The sequence below is a fragment of the Macrobrachium nipponense genome, chromosome 34, assembly GCF_015104395.2.
Source record: "Macrobrachium nipponense isolate FS-2020 chromosome 34, ASM1510439v2, whole genome shotgun sequence".
Lineage (NCBI taxonomy): Eukaryota > Metazoa > Arthropoda > Malacostraca > Decapoda > Palaemonidae > Macrobrachium > Macrobrachium nipponense.
The window spans coordinates 1241128-1266602 of NC_061095.1; the positions used below are offsets into that span (position 1 = coordinate 1241128).

The following is a 25475-nucleotide window of genomic DNA, read 5'->3' on the forward strand; positions in this document are numbered from 1 at the left end:
TCCGGTGTCAGGACACGTTACAATGTACTTTTTCGGAGGGTGGCAAGCGTTGATTGTAGGTGGCCTGTTTGGCCTGCCGTGGTGTTTTACCTTAGTTATGAGTTTTTCTGAATTATACTTTTTTCTGAAGTAAGTTTAGGTCTACGACAGCGAGGTTTTGACAGTAAAATAGCGTCAATATGCAACCTAATCGCTATTTCATTGTCGATACTTGGCTTTTTCGTTTTTAAGATACAATTTAGGCTATCAAATACAGGCGATAATACGGATTACTTATACCAGGGTAAACAACCGAGTGGGCTAGCTGCGGCCACCTTAACCGTGTTCGGACCCACTTTCAGAAAAATTACTTTAACAATTCCTGACACCGGAGATGAGCACCAGTCACGAGTCTCATGTCTCAAAGTGTTGCTCTCATGACCTATGACTCGTGACTGGTGCCCATCTCCATTGTCATGAAGTGTTAAATTATTTTGTATAGAGGTGGGTCCGAACATAGGTAGTTAAGGTGGCCACAGCTAGCCTAATACTGTACTGGAAAGCATTAAAATACAAGATTCGTGTAGGAGGAAGTCTTCTTTGTCGTTTTAATATAACTCTGGTTAGGCTAGCATGAAGTAGGCTACCAAATATACTACTTAATTCTAAACAAATAGCAAAATGGCAGGCCTACGTTGGTACTCCCACAGGGTGAGCTTATGGACCTAAGCTAATCAGACGACCTGGTGTGTAGACCTATTCTTTCCTCCCAAAATTAGACGTTTCCGTAAAATCATGAGCCGATTTGTACCTTATTCGGAGATATCTGAATAAAGAAACGAGTTTTTCCTAAATTAATTAAATAAAATAACAAATAAACAAAGGTGTTCCTCGCCCTAACTGACACCAGAAGGCCCAAGACAACGCACCAAAACAAACATTCAATTTGGCGTTTTATGTTTGAAATGACGAATTAACGATTAATTCTCATTACTGAAATGTAATATAGAACAAACGCCTTACTCTAGTACAAAAACAAACAACAATACAAACCATAAACACAAATATTTCACCAAAATAAGACAGTACACAACGCCCTCCTTGTTTCAAAACGTGCTCACATCTGAAACCCGCGTCGCTGATTGGAGGAAAGTTTCGTGACGTCACCAGGAAGGTGGTTGTGGTTGCCAGAGGTACGTGGGACACTACTCTTCTTCTTCTTTTCGAGTTTAGAAATTCTGACAAGACTCCCTGCTGCTAACAAAGAAAGAAGTTTATATGGTGGGGGTGGGGAGGGTGGCTTCTCTGGGAGTAAGAGCCCGTGCCGGCTGGTTGCTGGTTAAATCTAAATCACCAACAAAGACCTTAATGAATGTGATAAACTATTACCTGATGGTTATTCTGACTGTGATCTGGCAGATGAGTTTTTGAAGTTCTTTGATGGTAAGATTGTACGGATTATTAGTTAAATAATTTTGCTACCCTTTATTTTTCCTGAGTTAATGGTAAACAAGCTATTGAGATTTCGTAACGTGGGGGCAGATCAAAGCAAATATATAATGAGTGAAAAAGAGGCGTTGGTGAAACCTATGGTGACAGAGTCTAAGTTCCTGCAGACTGGTCTCGACCTTTACATTTCCATCCAAGATTATAGAAAAAACAATTATTTTAGAGCAGTTATTACAACATCTTGAAGAGAATAATATTTTTCTTGTAGAGCAGTCAGCATACAGAGAATTGCACGTACTGAAACAGCGTTTTGTGCCGTAGTCAATGACTTTATTATGAAAATAGATGCGAGAAAGCGTGGAATATTATTACTCGATTTGTGTATTGCATTTGATACAGTTGTTCGTGGCTTGTTGGTGGATGATTTGAAAGCTGTTGGCATTAATAGAACAGCGTCGAACTTTCTTATATTGAGAACAGAACATATAACGTTCAAATTGGACAGTCCTCTTCAAGCTCTAGGACGCTGTCAAGGGGTGTGCCACAGGGAAGTGTGCTTGGTCCAGTTTTATTTTGTAAATAAAGACACGTGAGCTGTCGTACATTTTATATAAGTATGGTCTTAGTTTCAAAAGTCTTGCTGGTGATACTTAGTTCTATTTGACATTTAATGATGTTGCTGACACAGAAGGAAAACTGAATACTTGTTATTGTGAAAAAAAGGGTGAATTTAGAAGACTGGGAAATATGCAAAGCCTTGTGGTTAATGGTATACTTCACTGACTGTAAGCAACTCTGTTAAGGATTTGTGAGTAATGCAAGCTCACAATCTTTCATTCAATGAGCAAATTAACAAAGTTACGAAGACTGAGGGATATTCCACTTAAGGAACATCGCTCTCTAAAGAAATACTCGGATGAGGCGTTAATGAGGATGCTAATTCAGATCTGTGTCATTAGCATACTTGATTGCTGCACTACAATCTATTTTGGACTCACTGATTATCAACTGAGCAAAATGCAGAGGATCATGGATAAAGCAGCCAGACTTATTAAAAGAATATCTCCTAGGGACAGCATAACAACTGTTCTTATAGGCTGCCAATTAAAGCGAGGACTGAGTTTGCATTGTGTTCGTGTTTCAAGCACTGTAGTACGAAAAGCCTGATATATGTCAACCGATCATTATACGTCACTTTCAAACGGCGCCAGTTGTAAATCTGAGACATAACTCTGAACATCTAAGACTGGAGGAACCGAGATATAATTTGCAGACTGGTTTAAGAGCCTTGGAGATTGCTAGACCTATAGTGATCAATAGGCCTCCTCAAGAGATCAGATCGTTCGACAACATTGCTTCATTCAAGCGGATGAAGGCTTATACTTATTCAGCGTCTGCCATAGTACTACTGATGAACATATTAGCAAAAATTTTGGATTCTAGTGTGGTGTAGCGTTTTGGGGAGCCTTGCAGAACGTAAAATAAAGGCTGAGTAGGACTCTTGAGCCCGACAGAGGTGGAGGTTCAGCCTTGGTCTAAGGCTCTGCTATGCGTAGTAGTGTAGGGAAAACTCGAATGAGATAGGTCTGTAGTAACATAACCTGTTATCTGTATCTTTCATAAAAAAACAATGAATTGAATTGAATATAGAATTTAGGGCAAAGACCAATCACTGGAATCTACGAGGTCATTCAACACTGAAACGGAAATCGACATTAAAGGGTTTGAAAGGTGTAACAGGAGGAAAACTCAAATCAGTTGTTAGGAGAGGGTGGAAAGTAAGATGGAAGAAAGAGAATACGAAAGGAGGTATACAGTAGAAGGAACGAAAAGGTTGCCATCAGTGCACCTCATGCAGTGCAATGTAGACATTACTCAAGGTTCTTTGCAACATGCTTTCGTCCCCTAGCTGCAACCACTTTCGTTCCTCTCACTGTACTTCCCTTCATATTCTTTTTCCTCCATCTTACTTCCCACCCTCTACTAACAATAGATTCATAGTGCAACTGCATTAAGGTTTTTCTCCTTTACGCCTTTCAAACCTTTTGCTGTCAATATCCGTCTCAGCGCTGAATGACCTTATATGTCCCAGTCCTGGCCTAAATTCTATATTCAATTCAACTCCATCTGTGAAACCCAAAATTGTTTATTCACACCATTTGCTCAATAACATTTCAACCCTCTTCTGAATTTATATTTAGAGGTCCTCTTATCAGGTCCCAAATATAAAATTAGTCCACCGGGTGGTCATCTACTCGTTTACAACATTACAATTTCTTTTACTCGATAAAAAGGGTTAATTCTTATTGCTTTTAAATGTCTCCAAGTTTCTCTCATACTTTCTTTTATTCTTGTTTGGTGCAACTTATAGAAAGTAAAGGAATTTGCAGATATTCAGTTATTATTGATATTATTCAAAAGATAAACCCTATTCATATGGAGTAAGCCTACAGGGGTATTTGTATGGAATTGCAGTAGATAATATAAAATATAGAAAGGAGAGATCAGCTATTAGAAAAGAAGAAAGTAGATAAAACACTAAACTAATAAATAAATAGATAGAAATATAAATAAATTAGGGATATACAAGGTGAACTTAAAGATGTCTCCAATCTTGAAACAGCGAACACATAGAAGAAAAGGCTATACAAGAAAACTATATGAAATTTTATTCTCTGTTTCCAGCTTACACATTTTTATTTGACATCCAATTGTTTTTCGGTGATTACATGTCTATTTACTTATTGATACAATGTCCCCAGTCCTTGTTTTTCAGTTTCAGTTCATTAAGCTCAATATTTTTTTTGTTTTTGTAAATATAACATTACTACAATGTTACAATGTACTGCACATAGTGAACATGGCCGTAACTTAAACTTGATGTAAAACAGCCGTAGATTGTGATTCATTCATTTTTTTTAACGGAGACGCTAAAATGTTTTATTTCTATAGTTTCTAAGGGGTTTTATGACAATTTCCAGCTTGGTGAGACTATTATAACGCCATTCAAGCTTTCAGGAACATTAATCAATGAATGGTTTCATTGAGAAAGAGAGAAGCAGTAACTTCTGTAGCGTAAATGGAATGTCAGCCGGATTTCATTTCAAAACTGCCGCGTAATATCTACGGGCATCGTAAATTGTAGCGAATTCGCTAGAACAAGCCTTAATCTATAGTTTTTAATTGTTTTTACCGTAATTACGAACGAAAATCGCTCTGGAAAGGGCCAAAGAAACAACACATCCCAGTTCCATAACAAGTCGAGCGGATGTCGACGTTCACTTGGGGCGATGCGCAAGGGATTGTGGGTAGTCAAATCTCTGCCGAGTTGCGAGTAGAGGTGATCCTCCCGTGTGTGGTGAATTTTGCCGTCGTTTTTCGGTCCCCGAAAGGCGCCGACGAAGGGAGTCCCGTCGGATGGGACGCGTAAGGGGTCGCCGTGCCCCGCCGAGGTGGAGTGGTCGTCCGCCATGGACGGCATTCGACACCTGCGTCGCTTCTTCTTCTTCTTCTTCATCATCATCATCACATCGGCTGACGTGATCTTGACCATTCCTTGGGACGAGGATGACAGTCCCCCCTCCCCCTTCCCTCCTTCCGCCTCTCCTACGCCCCCCCCCCCTCCCCCCCATAACCCCACCTCCAGTCCACCTCCTCCTCCTCCTTATTTCGTAGTGATGTGTCACTCGACAATGACCTCTCTCTCTCTCCCCCGTGCTTTTGAAGGGGGGGCATTCCACCCCACGTGCATTCGGCGCACGGCTTGCCGTGCATCCGCGGGTGATTGATGCACGACGGCCTTGTTTATCGCAATCGATATGGGTGAGCTAAAGGGGGAAGGAATAGGAAGAAGAAGAAGAGGGTGAGGAGGAGGAGGAAGGTGGGTGGGATCATTGCCCTAAGTAGTAGTAGTAGTATGCTAGACCCACCGATGTCCCTCCCCCTTCCCATTTCGGGGTCTATACAACGGCCCACACACACACACCCACCTTCCACCTATACCTTACCGACGAAATAAAAATCATTTGTCCATTTTGCCCGGTTCGGGCAGCTTGATATCGCCCGTAAATAACTTGGGGGGGAAACCACGTTCCTCCTCGCCTTTACAACGGCCACCCCACCCACTTGCCCGTCTACCAACCTACTAGAAAAATGTAAAAGAAAAAAAAAACTCCATTCTCCGTCGTCATTCCGTTCAGCCCGGCTCCGCTGCAGGTCCCACCCGCGTGAATGAGTGGAAACGTATTTTATCGATTTGTCCGCCTATATATATATGTGTCTGTGTGTGAGAGATACGATCGATAAAATGGCGAATTATATACGATGAGTCATTGTCGTTGCTTGTGGTGGTGGAGGTGTGATCCCAAGGCTCCTCCTCCCCCTTTTGCCGTTTTGGGGGGCTGAGGTCAGGTTTGTGTGTGAGTTGGAAGGTGTTGTCGTGTGTTAGAGGCTGTGCTCTAGCCTAACATATTTTTTTTTTTTGTATAGATATAGGGCCCCTAGACTTCAAACTAGGGTTGGATTTCGTTAGGTAGTGCAACTTTACCTGAAGGTAGATTTGGGTTACTAATTACCTACCTAGTGCAGGTAATGTCCACCCAGGGAAGTTCGACCATGTCCTGGTGTAGGTGAGGGTATACCTAGTGAGGCCTGTTATATTTCAGCTATAAAAAATATCTGGGTTTAGCGTTTAATCCGGAAGAAATTAGGTATTTAAAAAAAAATTCCAGAAAAGTTTAAGTGGAACGATAAAATTTGTGAAATTCCTGACCCTCTTGGTGTCACATTTGAATTTAAAATTTAACCCCAAATAAAAAAAAAAAAATTTAAAGAAATCCTCATCGGCTGAGGTTGCATAGGCTGTTAGCCTAATCCGTGAAGGCCTATGGTAAGAGGAAATTCGTGAAACTTATCGTCGGCCTGTCAATGTCCTTTTTAGGTTCTTTTGTAGCCTAAGTCATTATTTTATTCCCTCTTGGAATGTTACTGAAGTATAGTTTATTTCATGAGTGTGTAGTAAATATATTCAGCCAGCATTAGCAAAGCCAATTGTGATTTGCAGAATCAGTGCAGTTAAAATTTTTATGCGCTCATCGTATTCACTTGCTATTTATCATTAAATGAACATGCGCAGTCATTGATTCTTAGGTCTCTTTAGCCTAGTGAGTAAAATTATATATTAATGAAGTCAGGCTGCAATATCTGGTTATTCGAGATCGTCTATTAATGTTTTGGAATTAAAAATACACAGCAGATATTGTTCAGTTTCCACTATTATAGTACATTAACCAGTTGGAAGCAAAATAGAATTTTCGTTAGCTAATATTAACAGTGGATGTTGACTTTCAGCTTAAAAAAAAAATAAATAGTAACTGTCAATAGTTCATCATTCCAGACTAAAGAGGAGACTTAAGCATTTGTCAATGTTTTACGTACATATTCATGTATTCGTATTTAAATGTATTTCCCCATTTTCTGACTACTGTAATTATTTCTTTCATATAAAACTAAATTACTAATGTGGATTTAAACTGTTGTCTGGTTAAACAATAATTTTGAATTATGAGTAGGCTATCCTAAAGTAGGAATTCAAGTACAGGCAGTGTGTATGATGATTGAGTTTTTGGAAAACATGCACGTAAGGTAGAATATATTGGCAGTACTGTAGCTGGCATATAAAAAATATTATGTGAAATCCGTTACCAAATAATAACAGAGTGGGCGTTAGTAAAAGTGTTTGTTCACTTGTTGGAATTTTTGCTGGGAGTGTTTTTTGGAAGGGTGACATTATAAGATTAATTTTTCTTTTAATTAACATTGACAAACTTATGGGCTGTGCGGAGAAAATATAAAAAACATTATTAAGAAGTTAATGATGATAAATGATTTTTTGCCTTTTATGTTGCCAGGCATTTATTTGATTGTAGGAATTGTCTGATATCAACAAAATCAGGTTCCCCCCCTACCCCCTGTGAATAATTTTCTTTCTATATATTAGATTAGGTATACTATACTATATCATAACTTTGTAGTATCAGAGACAAGTTGCATTTCTTAGTTTTTTATATTTTTTTCATGTATAGCAAGTATTTTTTAGACATATGTTTTACCCAAACAAGTAGTTTAAGCATTGTTATAACGTGGTTTATCCGGTCGTATATTTTAAAATATTTATTGGATAAATTTTCATAGAGTAAAGTTAGTGGTGGCAAATGGAATTTTGTGATAAAAATTATGTTGACAAGAAAGTGTGACCGATTCGAGTGATAATTTTTAATTCACGTTTTGCGAGCCGTCCCAATTATAAAAGAAAGTGAACCAGAATACATATATATTAGTTGAAGTGCTTTGAAAGCAGCCAGGCATGTCAATTTGTGTGATGTTATTTTATTGGTGTATTCTTTAAATATTTTCATATTTGATCATAGATTTTAAAACAAAAAAGTAAAAGTGCAGCTCCATCACTTGATATTGTACAGCTTAAGGCGCAGTTACTCGAAGCAACTCGTTCAAAGCAAACTAAAGAGTGAAGTGCGTGGAAATACACAGTGGTTTTAGTGACAGTGTTTGACCTTAACATGGGTGAGGTCATGTTTGGTTAATGAAATTGTCCTGACATATTGAAAAGATGGATGATCAAGATCACAGTGAGGGAAGTCCTAGCCCCCGTAGCTCGAGTAGTTCCGAGCCCTCCAGCCAGGCTGATGTCCTAACGGCTCAGCTCTTGCTGAAGAAGGGGAAGCGCTATGCAGCCAGGTATCTGCGCGATGAGTGCTTGCGGGCGATGTCTTCCCAGGACTCGCAGGGAACGCCAGCTAAGGTGAGTATCCTTTGCTGATATTTTATAAAGTATTATTATTATTGTTATCATTAATATTATTATTCAGAATGTTAAACCTATTCATATGGAACAAGCCCATCAAAGGGGCCATTGACTTGTAATTCAAGCTTCCTGAAAATATGCCGTTTATTTGGAAGACATGCAGTTTTACAGTTTGATTATTAGTAAAACTGAAGGATATTATTGTTACCTGATTCCTTCCAGCTACCAAGTGGAATACTATTTACTGCCCTGTGTTTAATGTTAAAGTTTTTTGTTTATGGTTATGATATTTATCATATTTCATGTAGGCCTGTGTTTTTATGCTCATCCCTAAGGGGCTAGTGTTTAAACAAGGCACCCATTTTGCACATGTATGGGTATGTAGTTACTGAAACACAGAAGAGAGTGGTGTAATATTCTTCAGTATTATCTGATGTTTATAGGATTGGAGTTTGTGTAATTATGGATTGGTGGAAATATTCGAAAGATATCTACTTATAGAAATAATAGCCCTATCACATTCTGAGAATCCGATTCATTACTCAGCCGTATAAGCATTATAATTTTTACTGATACAAAAATTGTGGCTATCATGGATCTGTGAACAGTTTAGGATACGTATAGCACAGTATTTGAATCATGCGGAAACCATTTCAACAAAGCCCAGTAGGATACAGAGTTTTATTGTGCATGAAGAACTGTAACCATAATATATAATCTATATATTATATATATATATATATATTATATATATTATATATATATATAATATATGATATATATATAATAGTAGTACTGTGTTTTGTAACTTGCAGCAGTACTATATATGTTTGTCAAGTGAAAGTAGAAATCTGGTATGGTATTTACATATATATCAATAAATTGTGACATACTTCACAATAGATGCAGGGAATTGATTATGGTTATGAACAGTATTTTCACTTTTAAGAGATGACATTCCACAATCACAGTTCATGGTCTGTTAACATTTGTCAATTACAAGGTGCAAAAGCTCATATTTTTCATTCGTAGTGATCTTGTAGGGGTTAGAATTGTGTCAGGTGCTTTGTTAGATTGGAAAATTTTTGTAGTGTGAGGATCCTTTTCCAAAGTACTCATTGTATAGAATTAACAAAATGTAGTTTTTGTAAAATCAAATATTAGTCTCCTAGCCAGAGATTTTTATTCGTAGTATGTAGTATATATGTAACTTACAAAATCAGCGCTGTCATTGTTGCAAATGAAGTGTCTGAAATATAATGGCAGGTTTGAGAGACTCCATAATAGATGTTTTGATTACATGCATAGCATTTCCATTCGTTTTGTACAAGCATGTTTGAATTGTCCATATTTAGCTCCTGTATTTATTTTCGTTACATTCAGTATATATTCGTGGTTTTTAGATGTTTTGTTATCGGTGCAAATTTCCTTGCGAATTTACTATTCGTACAAAATTTGTTTTTACTGTTTTAGTATTGTGCTTTGTAAAAAAATTTCTTAGCTCTGTTGATTTACACTCTGATCTATCTATGTTCAGCTTGGCTTCGTCTGTTTATGCAGTTCTTTCAATCCTTGATTTATAAAGTACCAGTAGTATTGGGTTTTGGTCATATCTTCTTTAGTGTTGTCCATAATCAGCTAAAATTGTTTGTATAATTTGATGTTAATACTGCATTGTATGCATCATGTATTGTGTTGGTTCTGGGCCACTGAATTTTTGTTACTCTTGGCAGAGATCCTGATACAGTTTATAGTTTCAAATTGTATATAGGTTGTATAGTAGTAGTTTCATGTTGTATTTGAAAAGTAGTAGTGAGATGGCTAACTCATATAAACCATTTGCACATCATCTCCAACCTCAAACCGGCTGGTTTACCATTGTGCGAGGTTCCCAACTTATGCCTTATCATATTAATGCAAAATTGCAAACATATATACTACTGCAAATATGTTTCAGATGGTCACTTATCGTAGAGCTTTACACTCTTTCATAGGAGGTATATTTTATTTTTCATAGGTATATTTTATTATCCTTGAAATTTTTTTCTAGTACACTTTTAGTTTTCTGAATGTCAGTATATGTGGAGCATTGCACCTAAATGTCAAATTTCCAGACTGTTTTTTTTTTCTTCTTCTTCTTCTTCTTCTTCTTTGAAGCCATACACCTGCAGTAGCTAACAATAGGCATACTCCATGTTTTTACCTCCTTTCACTTAGCTAGTCACCTTAATTCTCAACGTTTTATTTCTGTCCTTATTTTTGTTTGTCTTCTTTCTCTCCTTTTTTTTATATATACGTATAGCTTACTTTCACAGTGACTGGACAAAAGTTGATCTTATAAGTATCTGCTTTCACTCCCATTAATATTTTTCCTGTTTGTGTATTTAGGTGAATGACAGTTGTGCCCTGTCTTCCAAGTTGGAATTGTAGAAGTATAAAATAAACAGTGGAAGAAGAATAAAAAAAAAAATTCAAATACCAGAAGATGAAGTGAAATATTGTGAAATGGCTCATGTGAGCTTGCCCAAGGTAAAAGAAAACAAGCATTTACACCAAGCTTGATTTTCTAAAATTCCAATATGGAATATTTTAATAGGAAAGCTAAAATGGAAACTAGAGAACAGATGTTAAATTTTGCCATAGGAATTCCAGTAGATATTCAATAGATAAGAATGTTATAAGAATTGAGCAGTAACTTCCATGGGAAGAGGTATATAATACTCTCATATTTAGCAAGTGGAGTGTGTTGATATTAACATTTTCTCCAACCATTTACAAAATGAACCTGTCTAGGTAATTTAAGAAAGCACAGACCCCTTAGGAATTGGGCCAATGAGCAGACATTGCTAAACAAAGGAGAAATAAGATTTAGGTCTACTTTTCCATGCACATCTAAGTCGACTAAGATTCTTAACTTTCACGGGATGGAAAAGCTAAACTAGACCACAGTACAGTCGACCCCCCACCCCTGGATTCGCATGAAATAAATATGTATCTTGCATTGGGGTATGTTTTTACAGTATAGTGTATTATAACCCGATACATTTGGAGTAATACAACTCAGTTTTTGTGAGGATATAGACAAGGAGCACTGTAGGTGTTCGGTTGGAGGATTAAATTGTGAATAATAAAAGAAAGTGCAAACAGCGTATGATATATTGGCTATCATTGTAGTAAATAAGTGTAGAAACATAGAATAAAACTAATGCAAATTAAGTAAAATGTATTGTACGTATAATGAAACCATTTTATGTCGGGTAAAATGTCCGTCAGTTGGGTTTGTCAGAAACCTTAAAGATCCGAAGCGGAAATAATTAAACGATCAGCACAATGTACGTATGTAAGTGACAGGATATTTACACCATAAAAATGTAAGTTCATCATCTCTACGTATTTTTCTTTTAGTTTTATATACACCTCTGTCATTTGCTAAAAAAAAAAAAAAATGCATACTAGTGCCCATCCATCAAGGTAACATCAGAACAGAGAGTAAGCAGTAAACAAGACTAGTAATGTGCAGCCTCCTTGTGATTGAGAGATAAGGTAATTCTGTCCAACTGAATCTAAATCTGCTTCTTACTTATAAACTTCCACAGACCAGCATGAATCGGGGTAATATCAGTTCTGCAACTAGCAGAGTTAGTATAAGTGGTAGAGATAAAATGCTTAAAGTGTTATCTTTTTACCAAGTGTCTTACTGATAACCAATATCTTTAAAAAAAGGTCTGGAGACTTGACAACAGAGGAGTTTTCAGGGAAATCATTGTAATCAGTAAGTAAACACAAAGATTATATGAGTCAAATGAGATGAAGAAGAAAACAATAAACCCAGAATCCTCTTTTATATGAAGAGTGGTGTGCCTTTTCAGTCAATGCCAAGCAGACACAATACAGAAGCTTGTATATTCCTCGATGAGCCGTAGTTATCGGACAGTTATTTATTAAAGGCACAATAATGATTTCAGAGCACCTTGTTTTAAAGTATAGTCATTCTGAAAGGTGCACTGGGCTTATATAGTGTGTACACACAAATCTGAACGTACGAGCTTTATTTACAGCGACAGTAATATAAATTAGGGTATAGTTGTGCGTAAGGATATACTACTGTATATGTGGGAGTACTGTATGTTGTTGTGTAAAACAACAAAGAAAACTGCCATATGCTATTAATCACATGGGTGACAGTGGAAGGAATTGTATTATAGTATAGACTTTGCTGAGAACAAGTCAATATATACATGAATTTTGATACTAATTTTCTTTACTTAGGTATTTCATGTCTGTTAGGTATTGATGTAGGTTGATCATTTGTTCCATTTCTTTTAAAAAGGAAATACTTTGAAGATGACTGCACAGTACTTTTTTTTGTGTGGAAAGTCCTGTGACATTGCCAATGCTCCATTGGACATATCTCCAGAATTCCATTAACATGTACATGGATTAGTTTACTAAAGATAGATGATTTTTATGTCCTCCCAATGTTGATACCATTTAGTTGGGAAAAACTCTCTATCGCGAGAGTACTGTATTATAATGTTCTAAGAGTTCCACAATAATAAAAAATTTTGTGAGTTAGCGTATAATATGTAAAGGATTTTTAAATTTGACACAAACTCACAACATTTTTTATTATTGTGGACCTCTTAGAACGTTGATATCATTGTATTTGTAGGTTCTGCAATCTTTACAGAACTACTAGATGGACTAGCCTTTGGGAAATTCGTGTAGACTTGCTATTAAACTTAGCCTGGCATAAAAAATAATACTGGAAGGTGTTTAAAAATATGGTTTGGGTCTCAGGACTTGTTTAGAATGTAAATTCCCTAACGTAGGTCCTGAGTCCTTACTTGACATGGGTGTCCTGTGCCTCCTAGGATCCCCCATCTAGTTTGATCTAGTATAGGGTTGGTGTTGGGAGGATGTGGATTGTATGTAGAAAATATCCTTTTCTCCCAATCCCAGTGATATTGAACTCTTTGGTTAGGTTGTTGATTAGGTACTTTATTTCCCAGTAAAATCTGGGAATTTAGTTTGGGGGTGGGACATTCAGTCCAGTACCCTGATAGATGTAGTGTAGCCAGTTAACAGAATGTCACTGACCTATATTATGTACTGTATTTGATAGTAATTTTTTTTTTTTTTTTTTTTTTTTTTTTTTTTTTTTTTTTTTTACTATAAAAACTGTGTTTCCTGGGATGGTTGGTTCAGAAAATAGGAGTGCTTTCTTTGCCTCATATATTGTTTTACCATTGAATCATATATCTATCCTTGTGCAATATTATAGTGACTTAGATGCAGCCAGCCTTTCTTTCGGTAGTGTGGAAAAGGAAATTAGTTATGGTATTTGTTTAGTTATATACTATATTGCATTGTATTCTCATATGTAAGTTTAAGTATGATTGAGTCTTGTAGCCTGTACTGGTGAAGAGATGGGCTTTTGTTTTACACTAGGTAATTCATGTTTTTATATTTATTTATTTTCTTACATTAATTATAATTCATTGCCAGCAAGGAGTTTATCAAGCTTTGTATTCCACTTTGCAAATATTGGTTCAGTTCTGGCAAGTCAGATGCCAGTCAGCAGTGTGCCTCTCTCTCTCTCTCTCTCTCTCTCTCGTCTCTCCATCTCCTCTCTCTCTCTCTCTCTCTCTCTCTCTCTCTCTCTCTCTCTCTCTCTCCAAATTAAGTTCTAAGGATAGGTATTTACATTATTCAACAACAGTAAAGGTAGTGTAGTTTACATAACTAACAATATGATAGTACTCCCTGTCTCCAGACATTCTATGTACAGTTGTAAAAAATATACTAAATGTTTTTCACATAAAAAGCCATCGTTAGCAGTTTCCTATATATCCTTTTGTGAAGCTATGATGTCGCCTTGAAAGAACGCGGCTACACGCAATCCTTTTTTGTTAGAGATCCTTTGCATCAGAGTTGAAATCACAGCCTGAACTCAAGGAGAATAACATTTTGACTTCGTATTTAGGGCTACACTGCACCTGTCTATTTCTGGGGAGTTTTGTCAGTCTTCAACCATGATAAATTCGTCCAATCTTTTTGGTTTATAAAAGTTAAGAATTTTGACATAAGTGGTCTTATTCACTACATAAGTAAAGATATTTAGGTCCTATCAGTGCAATAAGATTTTTTTTTCTATATATTGCTTTATATGGAAATTAGGGCAGCTGTGTATATCTCAATTGCTTGGAAATACATAGATTCGAGAATGAATATGTGGTACTACTATATCTCTATCATATCAAAGACAATCGTTTTGATACAAAAAGTACTAGTGGTGAGTCGTAGTGGATTCTTTTTTCGTCAAGATTTTGATATTTAAAGAACTTGCAATGATGCCTGTAAGGTACATATATCTAATGCTTTCATTGTGCCATTTGTGCACGCCAGAATTTTATCAGAACCATATACAACAATTCACAAGTAATGACAGGAGGTTTTAACGATTTCTAATGTTGAGAAAAGCCAAAATGAGTGGGTTTTTGTATGTAGTATATAGTGTATCTTGTGTTTCTGTTATGGATACCATCCATTTGAAGGTACCTGGATTCATATGATTGGTGTACTGAATGATGCAGCCATCTAAACCAGCAAGTTTTGCAAGTTGAGATGGCTCGTCTCATCTCACCCTTGCCCTCACAGATGTCTGGCCCATTGTGCCAGTCACTTTTCCTAGTATCAACCTGATCTACCTGACCAAGGCCAGTAGTGAGATAAATGATAGACGTTACTTTGATTGAATTCGAGTCTTGGTTGATGGCATTGAATAAATAAACCTTCCAGGATGGGTTGGTGCTGTCTTGAAATTCTTTAATGGTCTCGGTAGCTCTGGTATAGGGATTTGATGTATGCAGTATTAGAAATGCCATTTCTCTTTGCTCTGGATAGGTTTGCTAGTCATAGTGTGTGATTACTGGAGAAAGTGGTTTGATCTTTTGGTTGGTTGAAACTTTAACTGTAAATTCATCATCAGCGTTTTCCCATCTTGGGTAAGACGTGAAATGGGTTGGGCTGTGTTTGAAATATATAGGAAATGATGGTAATTTACTAAAAGTACTAGCTTAGGGGACGTAGAAATGGTTGTAAACGATCAGGAACTTGGTTTTCCAGCTTGCTTTTGTTATACAATAAAGATCACGTTATGTTAAAAATAAAAGAAATCAAAATTTTTATCTTTGACAAAAGTTTCATTTTAGGAATCCAGATTTCCCCTACGAAGAAATCGATATGGTACAATCTTTTTAAACCTTCCCCATGTGTATTCATCACTACTAGAAGTGAAGATAAAAAGGTTCAACATTTTTACCCCCATCTTAAAACTTGGTAAGCTTCCAAAGGCCCGGGCCTGACGTCATCAGATAAAACTCGGAAAAATGATTACCATTGGTACGGTAAAACACTTCTGGGAATGGTGCATAAATATTTTGAACCTTTTACATTGCGCTGCCTTCTTGCAAGACTTAAAGATTTTACATTCACTGTATCTAGATCTTCTCAATTTACGTTATGGAATCTTCTTTGGTTATAGATTTAATAAGTATTTGTGCTTATTATGTTTTGAAATGTTGCAAACGTTAGAGATTTTACATTCACTGTATCTAAACCTGCTGAGTTGATGATGTGGTAGCGTCTGTATGTATTCATCCTCATCATGCCTTTTAAATCGTTGCAAAATCTCATGAGTGAGAGAGGAGAAGGGGGCCAGTTATGTGGGTGAAAGAGAGGTGCGTTATAGAGACGCTTGCAGAGTGTAGTACCAAGCGTGAAGAATTAAACTCATGACACCATATAGGCAGACTGTTCCCAAAAGTGTATAGTACCAAGCGTGAAGAATTAGACTCATGACACAATTAGACCGACTGTTTCCAAAAGTTTATAGTACCAAGAGTGAAGAATTAGACTCATGACACCATTATAGACAAACTGTTTCCTAAAGTGTATAGTACCAAGCGTGAAGAATTAGACTCGTGACACCATTAGACCAAATGTTTTTCCATAACTTACGGATGATTAAATTTCCTTTCTCTCCCCCCAGGTGTTGCCGGAGCTGCTGGATTTACTGCTGAATCCAGCCATGCGCATCAAGAACTTGGACACCATTGACTGGCTGAAATGGCTGATGGCTGCCGGCCGGACGCCGGATGACTTTTTTAATACAGGTAAGTGAAGTTGGTGGGATGTTAATCGCGCGTCTCTTTATGGATTGGGCGAGAGAGAAAGAGAGAGAGAGAGCTGCGTGACGTCATCGGAAGGGTTCCTCCTCCTCCTCTCCTCCCCCCCCCCCCCCCCCCTTGTTGCTGTTCGTCCGCGCGCTTTCCGCCGTTTGATGGGCAATGGTTTCCCGCCCTTTTGAAATTGATCTTCGAAATAATTTAGTATTTTTAGACGTTCAATGATGCATTTTCTCATCGAAGGATGGTTCAAAATGGCGAAGGGTCTCGTCTACACAAGTGGTGATATAATGTTACGTAATTACTGAAGGAATTTCACTCGAAAGGACGGGGCTACCCGAGAAGCCAACCTTGTCACTTAATGTCAATTAAATGGTGCCATTGAGCGTTTAGTAACATGAATTAGCCTCGTCAGAGAAACACCAGGTGTTAGGGTGTGAGTGTAGTGTGTGTTGTGTGTGTGTAGGTGTATATAGTAATCTGTGCTGCTCGTTGTATTGTTAGTGGGTTAGGTCGAAGTAACGTAACTTGTTTTATTTTTATTAAAGATAAATGTTTGTTTTTATTAAAAGAGTTAGCTGCGCTTATTCGGTTGAGTTTAGTGTTTTAAATTGTTTTCAGTAACTTGTAAATGTCATCAGTAGTCTCATATTGATTTTCAAATTGAAACGAACCTAACTCTCTCTCTCTCTCTCATATATATATGTAAAATAAGTATGATGTCACGCACGGCCCGAGGTATTTGACAACTTTGAAATATTCGCGAAAAAGCAGTCGCTTCGCCCAGTGCCAAGGCGGTGGCAGAGTGGTTTGCAAGTTGCCAGCCCTTTCCCTTATTGTCAGCGCTAATATTTCTCTCTCTCTCTCTCTCTCTCTCCTCTCTCTCTCTCTCTCTCTCTCTGGTAATGTAGCTCTCGTTGTTTGTTGGCGAGCTTTGAATTATTTGGTTTTGGGGCGTTATTTTATTATTAATTAATTAAGGGGTAGAAATCTTAATGAAGTTTTGCACATATATTTAGGCATTATTTTGTTATTGATTTTTGCAATATGAAAGCTATATATATGCTCATACTTGGTCTTGTATATATTTGGTCTTGGATGCATTATTATTTATTATTATTTATTATTATTATTATTATTATTATTATTATTCATACGTACAGTGGGCTTCTTACATATATATACATACATATTATTATAATACATACATGCAATGGCCTTGAGACATATATACATGCAGTATCAGTATATAAATGTGTGCGCGCGCGTGCGTAAGTGTGTGAATTTGAGTAAAAACAGCAACTTGGCAACGGGCTAAAGAACCTTGCAGCTTCAGAGAGCAAGCAAGCAAGAACTTACTTTAAAAAGAAGGTGGCGGATTCATTAAAGTAAAAAAGAAAAAAATCCGTAAAAATAAACCTCGTGAGAATTAAGAATATCTCGACTTTGGCATTAGTGGAGAAGGTGGAGGTCTCTCTCTCTCTCTCTCTCTCTCGATCTTGACCTTGTGTAGAGTGTTGTCGAAATTTATTTTGCTTTGGGGGCTGGGGGGGGGGGGGGTGGGGGGGGGGGCAAATGGTGTTAGGGGCGTCTATGAGATCCTCCTCGTCCCTCTTCTATTTTTTGGGAGAGGATAGTTTGTTCATTTAATTTGTTATTGAGGATTGTGTTTGTTTGTTTGTTTTTTAAGTGTTTTCAGCCGTTTTGCTTCATTAACTATTATTATTATTATTATTATTATTATTATTATTATTATTATTATTATTATTATTTTCTGTGTTGACACACTCTTTCATTTCGGTATTTTTGATAATGTGATGTTGTGTCTGTTCGTTTCATTTATATTCGATATTGACATTATAATAATTTTTTATGTATCTAGTTTTTTTTTTTTTTTTTTAATATAGTATTTCTTTCTTCTTGGCGCTACTGATAAAGTATTATATGTCTTTGTTTGCCTCTATTGTTTATGTCTTTGCGTGCCTTTTCATGTCCATTGTTTTGTGTAAAGAATTGTGTACTAATTCTCTTTCTTTAGGGGTGGTGGTTGAACTGTTAATCTATTTAAAATAGAAATGGTTGATTATTTCCCCGTGTATTCAAATTCCCGCATTAACTATGTCCTGACGAGTAGTATATATATATTTTTATTATAATGTCAGGTGCGTAATTCTTACCATTATACAATTATATACTTAACGTCCAAGAATAACTACTGCATGCAGAGTATAGCAAATATCATTTGATCTCCTGCTTTGGGAAAATGAAGGAGTTTTAGTTTTATTCTGTCATTTATAAAGATTTATCGTAGTTCCCCTTTTTCCGTTTACGGCGTGCCCGATAAATGAGTTTTATTTTATTTTTATTTTTTTAATGAAAGTTTATCACTTTTGTTTGTAATTTTCGTTTTTCCTCTTCTCCGTTTATGAGTTGCCTCATAAATGATCAAAGTTTTTTTTTTTTTTAAATCCAAATTCATCACTGTTCCTCTCTCATCTTTGAGTTGCCCATAAATGATAATATTTTTTAAGATTTATCAAATTTTATAGTCTCCTCTTTTCCGTTTATGAGTTGTCCATAAATGATCGAAGTTTATTTGTGATTTATCAAAATTTATAACTTTTCTCTTATTTTTATTTATTTATTTTTTTATCAAAATTTATAGTCATTCCTCTTTAACGTTTATGAGGTGCTTCATGAATGATCTTAAGTTTCTTTTGTGTTTTATCAAAATTGATCACTTTCTCTTTCTTCTTTTTTTATTTTTATTTTTTTTATTTAACAAAATATACAGTCTTCCTTCTCTTCATTTATGAGTTTCCCCATAAACGATCGAAGTTTATTTTGTGATTTATCAAAACTGATTACTGTTCCTCTTCGGCGATTTGTGTACCATTTGTGTATGTTTGTATGCATGTTTGTGTTTACTGAGGCGGCGTATACTATGCCCGGCGGTGGCAGCATATGTTGCCAAATTCTCCACATTCACTTGCTGTGCTAAAGTATGTTGCTGGTGCATGGACTCTCTCTCTCTCTCTCTCTCTCTCTCTCTCTCTCTCTCTCTCTCTCTCTCTCTCTCTCCACAGTATTTTGTCAGGATGTTTCTTTTAGTTTCGTAATTGTCAAGGAATCACAAATAAATTTGTATCCACGTCTCTCTCTCTCTCTCTCTCTCTCTCTCTCTCTCTCTCTCTCTCTCTCTCTCTCTCTCTCTCTCTCTCAGGAGACGAATGACCGGGGTAGTCCCATTTGGCGATGTGCAAGTCATTATGATATATTATCGTTATTTAAGATGAACCCTATTCATAAGAAACAAGTCCACCACCTAAAGGAGCCACTGTTGGTATGGTATTAGCGTTCCACTTCGGTGGTCGCGGGTTCGATTCTCGGCCATTCCGTTGAGGAGCGAGAGATGTGTATTTCTGGTGATAGAAGTTCACTCTCGACGTGGTTCGGAAGTCACGTCAAGCCGTTGGTCCCATTGCTGAATAACCGTACTGGTTCCATGCAACGCAAAAGCACCATACAAACAAACAATAAAGGGGCCACTGACTTGAGGAAATTCTCGAAGCTTCCAAAGAATATTAACGGAGTTCATTATGAAGAAGTAACAGAGGGTAATGGGAAATAGTGTTTTTATTTGTTTTGTATAATTATTTATATTGCTTTGACTGGATATAGCTATATGCTTTTACGTGTAGGAAGTTGCGTCTGATTTGTTATTTATATTTGCTTGCTCTTAAAAAGACGTTAAACGTCGCCTTGGTTTTGATGTTGTGATGGTAATGCTTTGTTCATTTTATTTATTTATTTATTTATTTTATTTATTTATTTGGTTAAAGGGAAGTTGTCTGATTTCTTTTTATTAAAGCTCTTTATTCTTAAAATGACGTTATGCATCACCTTGAGTTTAATGCTGTGTAATGGTAATGCTTTATTTATTTATTTATGTATTTATTTTTTCATTTATTTATTTATGTATTGATTTATTCATTTATTTACTTCTTGGTAAATGGAAGTCTGAGCTTGGGCCCGACTGGCATTATGAGCGCAATTTGGTTTTTTTTGACTTCGCATATATATATATATATATATATATATATATATATATATATATATAGTATATATATATTATATATCATATATATTGATGTAGTATATATATATATTAATCTATGTATTTATTATAGATAAAGAGAGAGAGAGGAGAGAGAGAGAGGCTTTGTCTTTATTCGTTGTTTTACCGTTTTTCAAGTTCAGTTTCTCTTTGTTTATGCGATGTTCAGACTCCCGACTGACTTAATTTTTTGTGTTGTTCATTTATCGTGTTGTTTCAAATTGTTGTTGTTGTTGTTGTTGTTGTTGTTTTTAGGATGAATTGTTTGTTGTTTTCATTCCATAAAGAGATTTGTGTTGTTTGTAATTTTATGTCATTTTGAATTCGTGAGGATCTGGTATCTTTATTGATTCCTTAGAGAGAGAGAGAGAGAAGAGACGGAGGAGAGAGAGAGAGAGAGAGAGAGAGAGAACCATTGTACTAGCTTTGTCTGTCCGTCCGCACTTGTTTTTGTCCGCACTTTTTAGGTCCGCGCTTGATTTTGTTTCTGTTGTTTATTTGTTTTTGTTCGTTTATTTTGCGTTCGGGGACACCGTCCCCCGTTCCCCCCACCCCCCCAAAATAAATAATGATACAAGGGTCCATTGTTCTGAGGCTGGGCCAGTGAGTCATACGTCCTGTCTGGAAAGGGGAGAGAGAGATGAGCCTCCTCCTGCTTCTGCTTTTTCTGCTTTTTTCTGCTTCTGCTTTTTCTGCCCCTTTCGGCTTCTGTTTCTTCTCTTTTGCTTCTGCTTTGTTTATTACCTTCTGCTTCATCTTCTGCTTCTGTGTTTCTTCTTCTTTATGCTTCATTATTCTGCTTCTGCTGTTTTTCTTCTATTTCTGCTTCATCTTCTGATTCTGTTGTTTCTTCTGCTTTTTCGCTTTCTGTTTTTTCTGCTTCTTATTCTGCTGTTGTTTCTTTTACTGTTCTTTTTTCTGTTCCTTTTTCTTCTGCTTTGCTGTCCTCCGCTTCTTTCTGCCGTACCTGTTTATCTTATCCGCCTTTTTTTGCTATTTATCCTGCTGCTTCTTTCTGCCACAAGCCGCGCTGGAATGGTTTGGTTTTCCCTGGGGGCGGGGGGGTTGGGTAGCTCGAAGGAGGGGGTTTTGGTGGGGGGGTGGGGGTGGAGGTATGTGGGAGGGGGTTGGGTTAGGGGGGGAGTGGTGAGGTGGCTGGACGGGAGAAAGTTACAATAAATTTAGAGAGGTTTTTGGGCGTGGTGTGGACTCTCTCTCTCTCTCTCTCTCTCTCCTCTCTCTCTCTCTCTCTCTCTCTCTCTCTCAACAGGCGTAAGAAAATAAAATGACGTCGAAATGTCTTATAATATTTATTACCTTAAAAATTTTAAAATTTTCCTTTTAATTCCGACTTCTCTGATAATTTCTCATTGAAAGATTTAATCCTCGTAAGAAATTTTTTTTTTTTCTTTTTCTTTTTTTTTTTTCCCTGAAGGATGGAGTTGCAGGTTTGTAGGATAAATAACCCCAAATACGTTCGACTTGTGTTTGTGTGTGGTGTGTTTGTGTGTGTGTGGTGTGTCTGTGTGTCTGTGTGTGTGTGCGAGCGTGTGTGTTCGGGTCAGAATCTATTGAACTTTGGTGGGAATTGTGGATGGAGATAGTATTATATATATATATATATATATCTATATAGTATATATATATATATATATATATATATATATATATATATATATATATGTAATATAAGGTAGAAAAGTAAGTGAAACAGGGATTTGGAACCAGTACTTTCGTAGTATATTCCACATTTTTTTCAAGTTCTCACTGAATAATTTGTTATAGTCAGTGTGAACTTGAAAAATTTAGGATATATACGACGAAAGTTCTAGTTCCAAGACCTCTTTCACTTACCTTTCTATCGTGGATTTAAAGATAGTCTCAAATAGCTACGTGTTTCCTTCTAATATATATATATATATATATATATATATATATATAATATATATATATATATATACATCATCATGTGTGTGTGTGTGTGTATCATTCAGAAGATAAACCCCTATTCATGTTTAACAGGTCTGCAGTGTCCTTCGACTTACTATTCAGTTTTCAAAATAATATGGTCTTAATTTGAATGAAGGTACCGAAGAAGATAGGAAAGAGAATCTGTTATGAGGAAGGGAAGGGATCAAGAATATAATATAATAAATCAATATGCAAGTCGTGTGTATTTATATACCCGTTATGTAACTGTAAACAAAATAATGTATAGTTTCACATCTCTCTCAATATATGATTATATATGCTCTGAGTTCATATTATAAAAAGTGGTTCATTCAATTTATTGCATCACTCGCATCTGTGTTAGTGGTCAGAGGGTCACCTTATAAAAACGGGATTAACGCCGACTTACATTTTGCTTGGTGGATTTCAAATGGCTGTCAATTCATTGATGGTAAATCTTTACACAGCGTCTGTGAAGGGGGATTATATAATTAATATATGAGCTAGATGTTAAGAGTGGGTTCATGGCTTTTTGGTTCGTTTTCGGTGGTTTGAGGGGGGTGTGGGTTGGAGTCGTTTGTTCTCTGCTCATATCTTACCTGGGCAATGTATCATACATGTATGCATACATACATGCGTAGGTGATAGATCTGTTATTAGTCGAGTGTGGTGGGTGTCAATAGATGCAGTGGTCTGTAGTGTGCCAATAGATATAGGGTATTGGAGCTAGTGCCAATAGATGGCCTATTGTAGATGGAGCCAATATATAAGTATTAGAGTGTAGGGGGTGCCAATAGATAGTTGACTGTAGAGGTTACTGATAGATAGTCGATTGTAGAGGTTGCCAATAGATAGAAAGTCTATTTTAGAGTTTGTCAGTAGATAGTCGACGGCAGAGGGTGCCAATATATATAGTGGACTGTACGTAGTGTGTGCCAGATTCCAATCGCTTTTTATCATCATAAAATCGTCAAGGACCAACAGCTAGGGTGACAAAACGTACCCCTACAGCACCCCGCTATTGACAGCAAATTCACTTTGACAAGGTTCCCATTAGGTCTGCATCTGTTTAGTTCATTGATGTCTTCAGCTATCTACACATTTTGAACGCTGATCACTGATGCAAGACATCCCATGAAAATGGTCTAACATGTGATCTCTGCAAGTCTGCTTTTCATATAAACCAGCTAAGCTAGTTCACCTCTTGAGGGATTTTACCCATGTTTCTCAATAGAGAATAAACGCGTAACTCATTTGGTATATCTAAATTTTAATTTTATGGATGCGATCAGTGTGTGGATTACGTTTAACGGACCATAATTCTCTCTAGTAGACCTGGGTATTCGGATTCAAACGAGCTTGCGAAATCTTCGTAGGCAAGCAGACCAAATGATCGTAAAGTCATATAAAGTAATCATTCATTTGAAGTGATGATATTGTATTGTGTGTGTACGTACGTACAAAAACTTGTATTGTTCAGGTCCGTCGGATTCGTACGTTTTGCAATGCTCATAATTGTGGCTTAACGTGAGTTTATTAACACTCGATGATTTATTTGGATAGGGAGCGTCTGATGGATGGTGACTTATCTCTCTCTCTCTCTCTCTCTCTCTCTCTCTCTCTCTCTCTCTCTCTCTCAGTGCATTCTGTGGGCAGGTGGCGTTTGATCGATGGTAACATTCTCTCTCCTGTCTGTCGATGTATTCTATGGGCAGGTGGCATCTGATTGATTGTAAAGCTCTTCTCTCTCTCTCTCTCTCTCTCTCTCTCTCTCTCTCTTATGAAAACCCAGCGTGAACGAAGTCGATGAATTTAAAACCGAATTCTGAACTGAATTTAAAAGTGACATTTTTTTTCTCTTTAAATAACCATCTCGTCAGGGGCGGGCATCGAGCCAAGGGGAACTTAGTATAGTGTTGAATCAGATGCCCATCCTCCCTCCCCACCCCCCCACCCCACTCCTCCTTCTTCTTCCGCCTCCACCCACCCTTCTCTCTTCTCTCTATCTCTCTCTCTCTCTTCTCTCTCTCTCTCTCTCTCTGAGAGGTCCACCACCATTGGGTCTATAATCGTAAGCCTCCCCCCCTCCCCCATTAACCTGCTGTCAGTATTAACTTTTCCGAGGGTAATTTAAAATTTGGAAATGTATAACTGCGTGATATATATATATATAACATATATATATATATATATATATATATATATATATATATATATATATATATATATATACACATACATACATACATACATACGTATATGGTGTTTGCTGCTTATATCTGTACTCAAATACTTTATAGTAATACAGATACATACACGACATTTTAATGGTATTTTTTTTTTGTTCTATTTCTCATTTTATATTTGTTTTGGTTATTATTTTATTTTTATTTTAATAGTATATATTTGACTGCTCTGTGATATCTCATTCCAATCCAGGGTCTCATACCTCAGGTTGTTTACTGTTTACGAAAGTGGACACGGAAGGAAACGGGTAATAATGGTTCTTTTCTCCACTTATTCTCCTTTTTATTTACCTGTCTTGGTTCCCAGCCTAGTGATGCAATCTCCGTCATGTACAGTAAAATCCAAATTATTATTATTCTCCTCCTCCTCCTCCTCTTATTCTTCTTCTTTCCTAATCCCTTAATCCCTTCCGCTCTCTCTCTCTCTCTCTCTCTCTCTCTCTCTCTCTCTCTCTCTCTCTCTCTCTCTCTCTCTCTCTCTTCCTTGCTAATCTTTCAGAATGCTCATCCCCCTTCCTCGTCGACCCCCAACCTGGCTCCTCCCCAGAGGGGCCCCTCCCCCCTAACATCTCACAAACGCCTTATGATGCACAGGACTGGTGTTGCTTGTGCCCCCCCCCCCCCCCTCGTCTCTCCTCTCTCTCTCTCTCTCTCTCTTCCTGTCATCATCACCCAAAGGAAATTGGGGTCCACGTTAGCTTGGCCCCTCCCCCCCCCTCCTC

General features: G+C 37.0%; 2 protein-coding genes across 7 annotated transcripts in view; one reads left to right on the forward strand and one right to left on the reverse strand.

The window, feature by feature from the left end:
- The window catches only part of LOC135207796 (protein regulator of cytokinesis 1-like), a 90502-nt gene extending 89325 nt beyond the window's left edge, over positions 1-1177 (reverse strand). For both annotated transcript variants that reach the window (XM_064239621.1, XM_064239622.1), the window contains exon 1: positions 1033-1177. The gene's annotated coding sequence lies outside the window, so the exon portion shown is untranslated. The remainder of the gene's footprint in view (positions 1-1032) is intronic.
- A 3546-nt stretch (positions 1178-4723) lies between these two features.
- LOC135207800 (E3 ubiquitin-protein ligase ubr3-like) overlaps positions 4724-25475 on the forward strand; it is a 121177-nt gene continuing 100425 nt past the window's right edge. For 3 of the 5 annotated variants that reach the window (XM_064239629.1, XM_064239633.1, XM_064239634.1), the window contains exons 1-3: positions 4724-4768; positions 7857-8248; positions 16305-16428. In XM_064239629.1, coding sequence (XP_064095699.1) covers positions 8057-8248; positions 16305-16428 — 316 coding nt within the window. In that variant the 5' untranslated portion in view covers positions 4724-4768; positions 7857-8056. Of the gene's footprint in view, positions 4787-7856; positions 8249-16304; positions 16429-25475 lie in introns of all 5 variants that reach the window. The other 2 variants (XM_064239632.1, XM_064239631.1) reach the window with 2 other exon arrangements.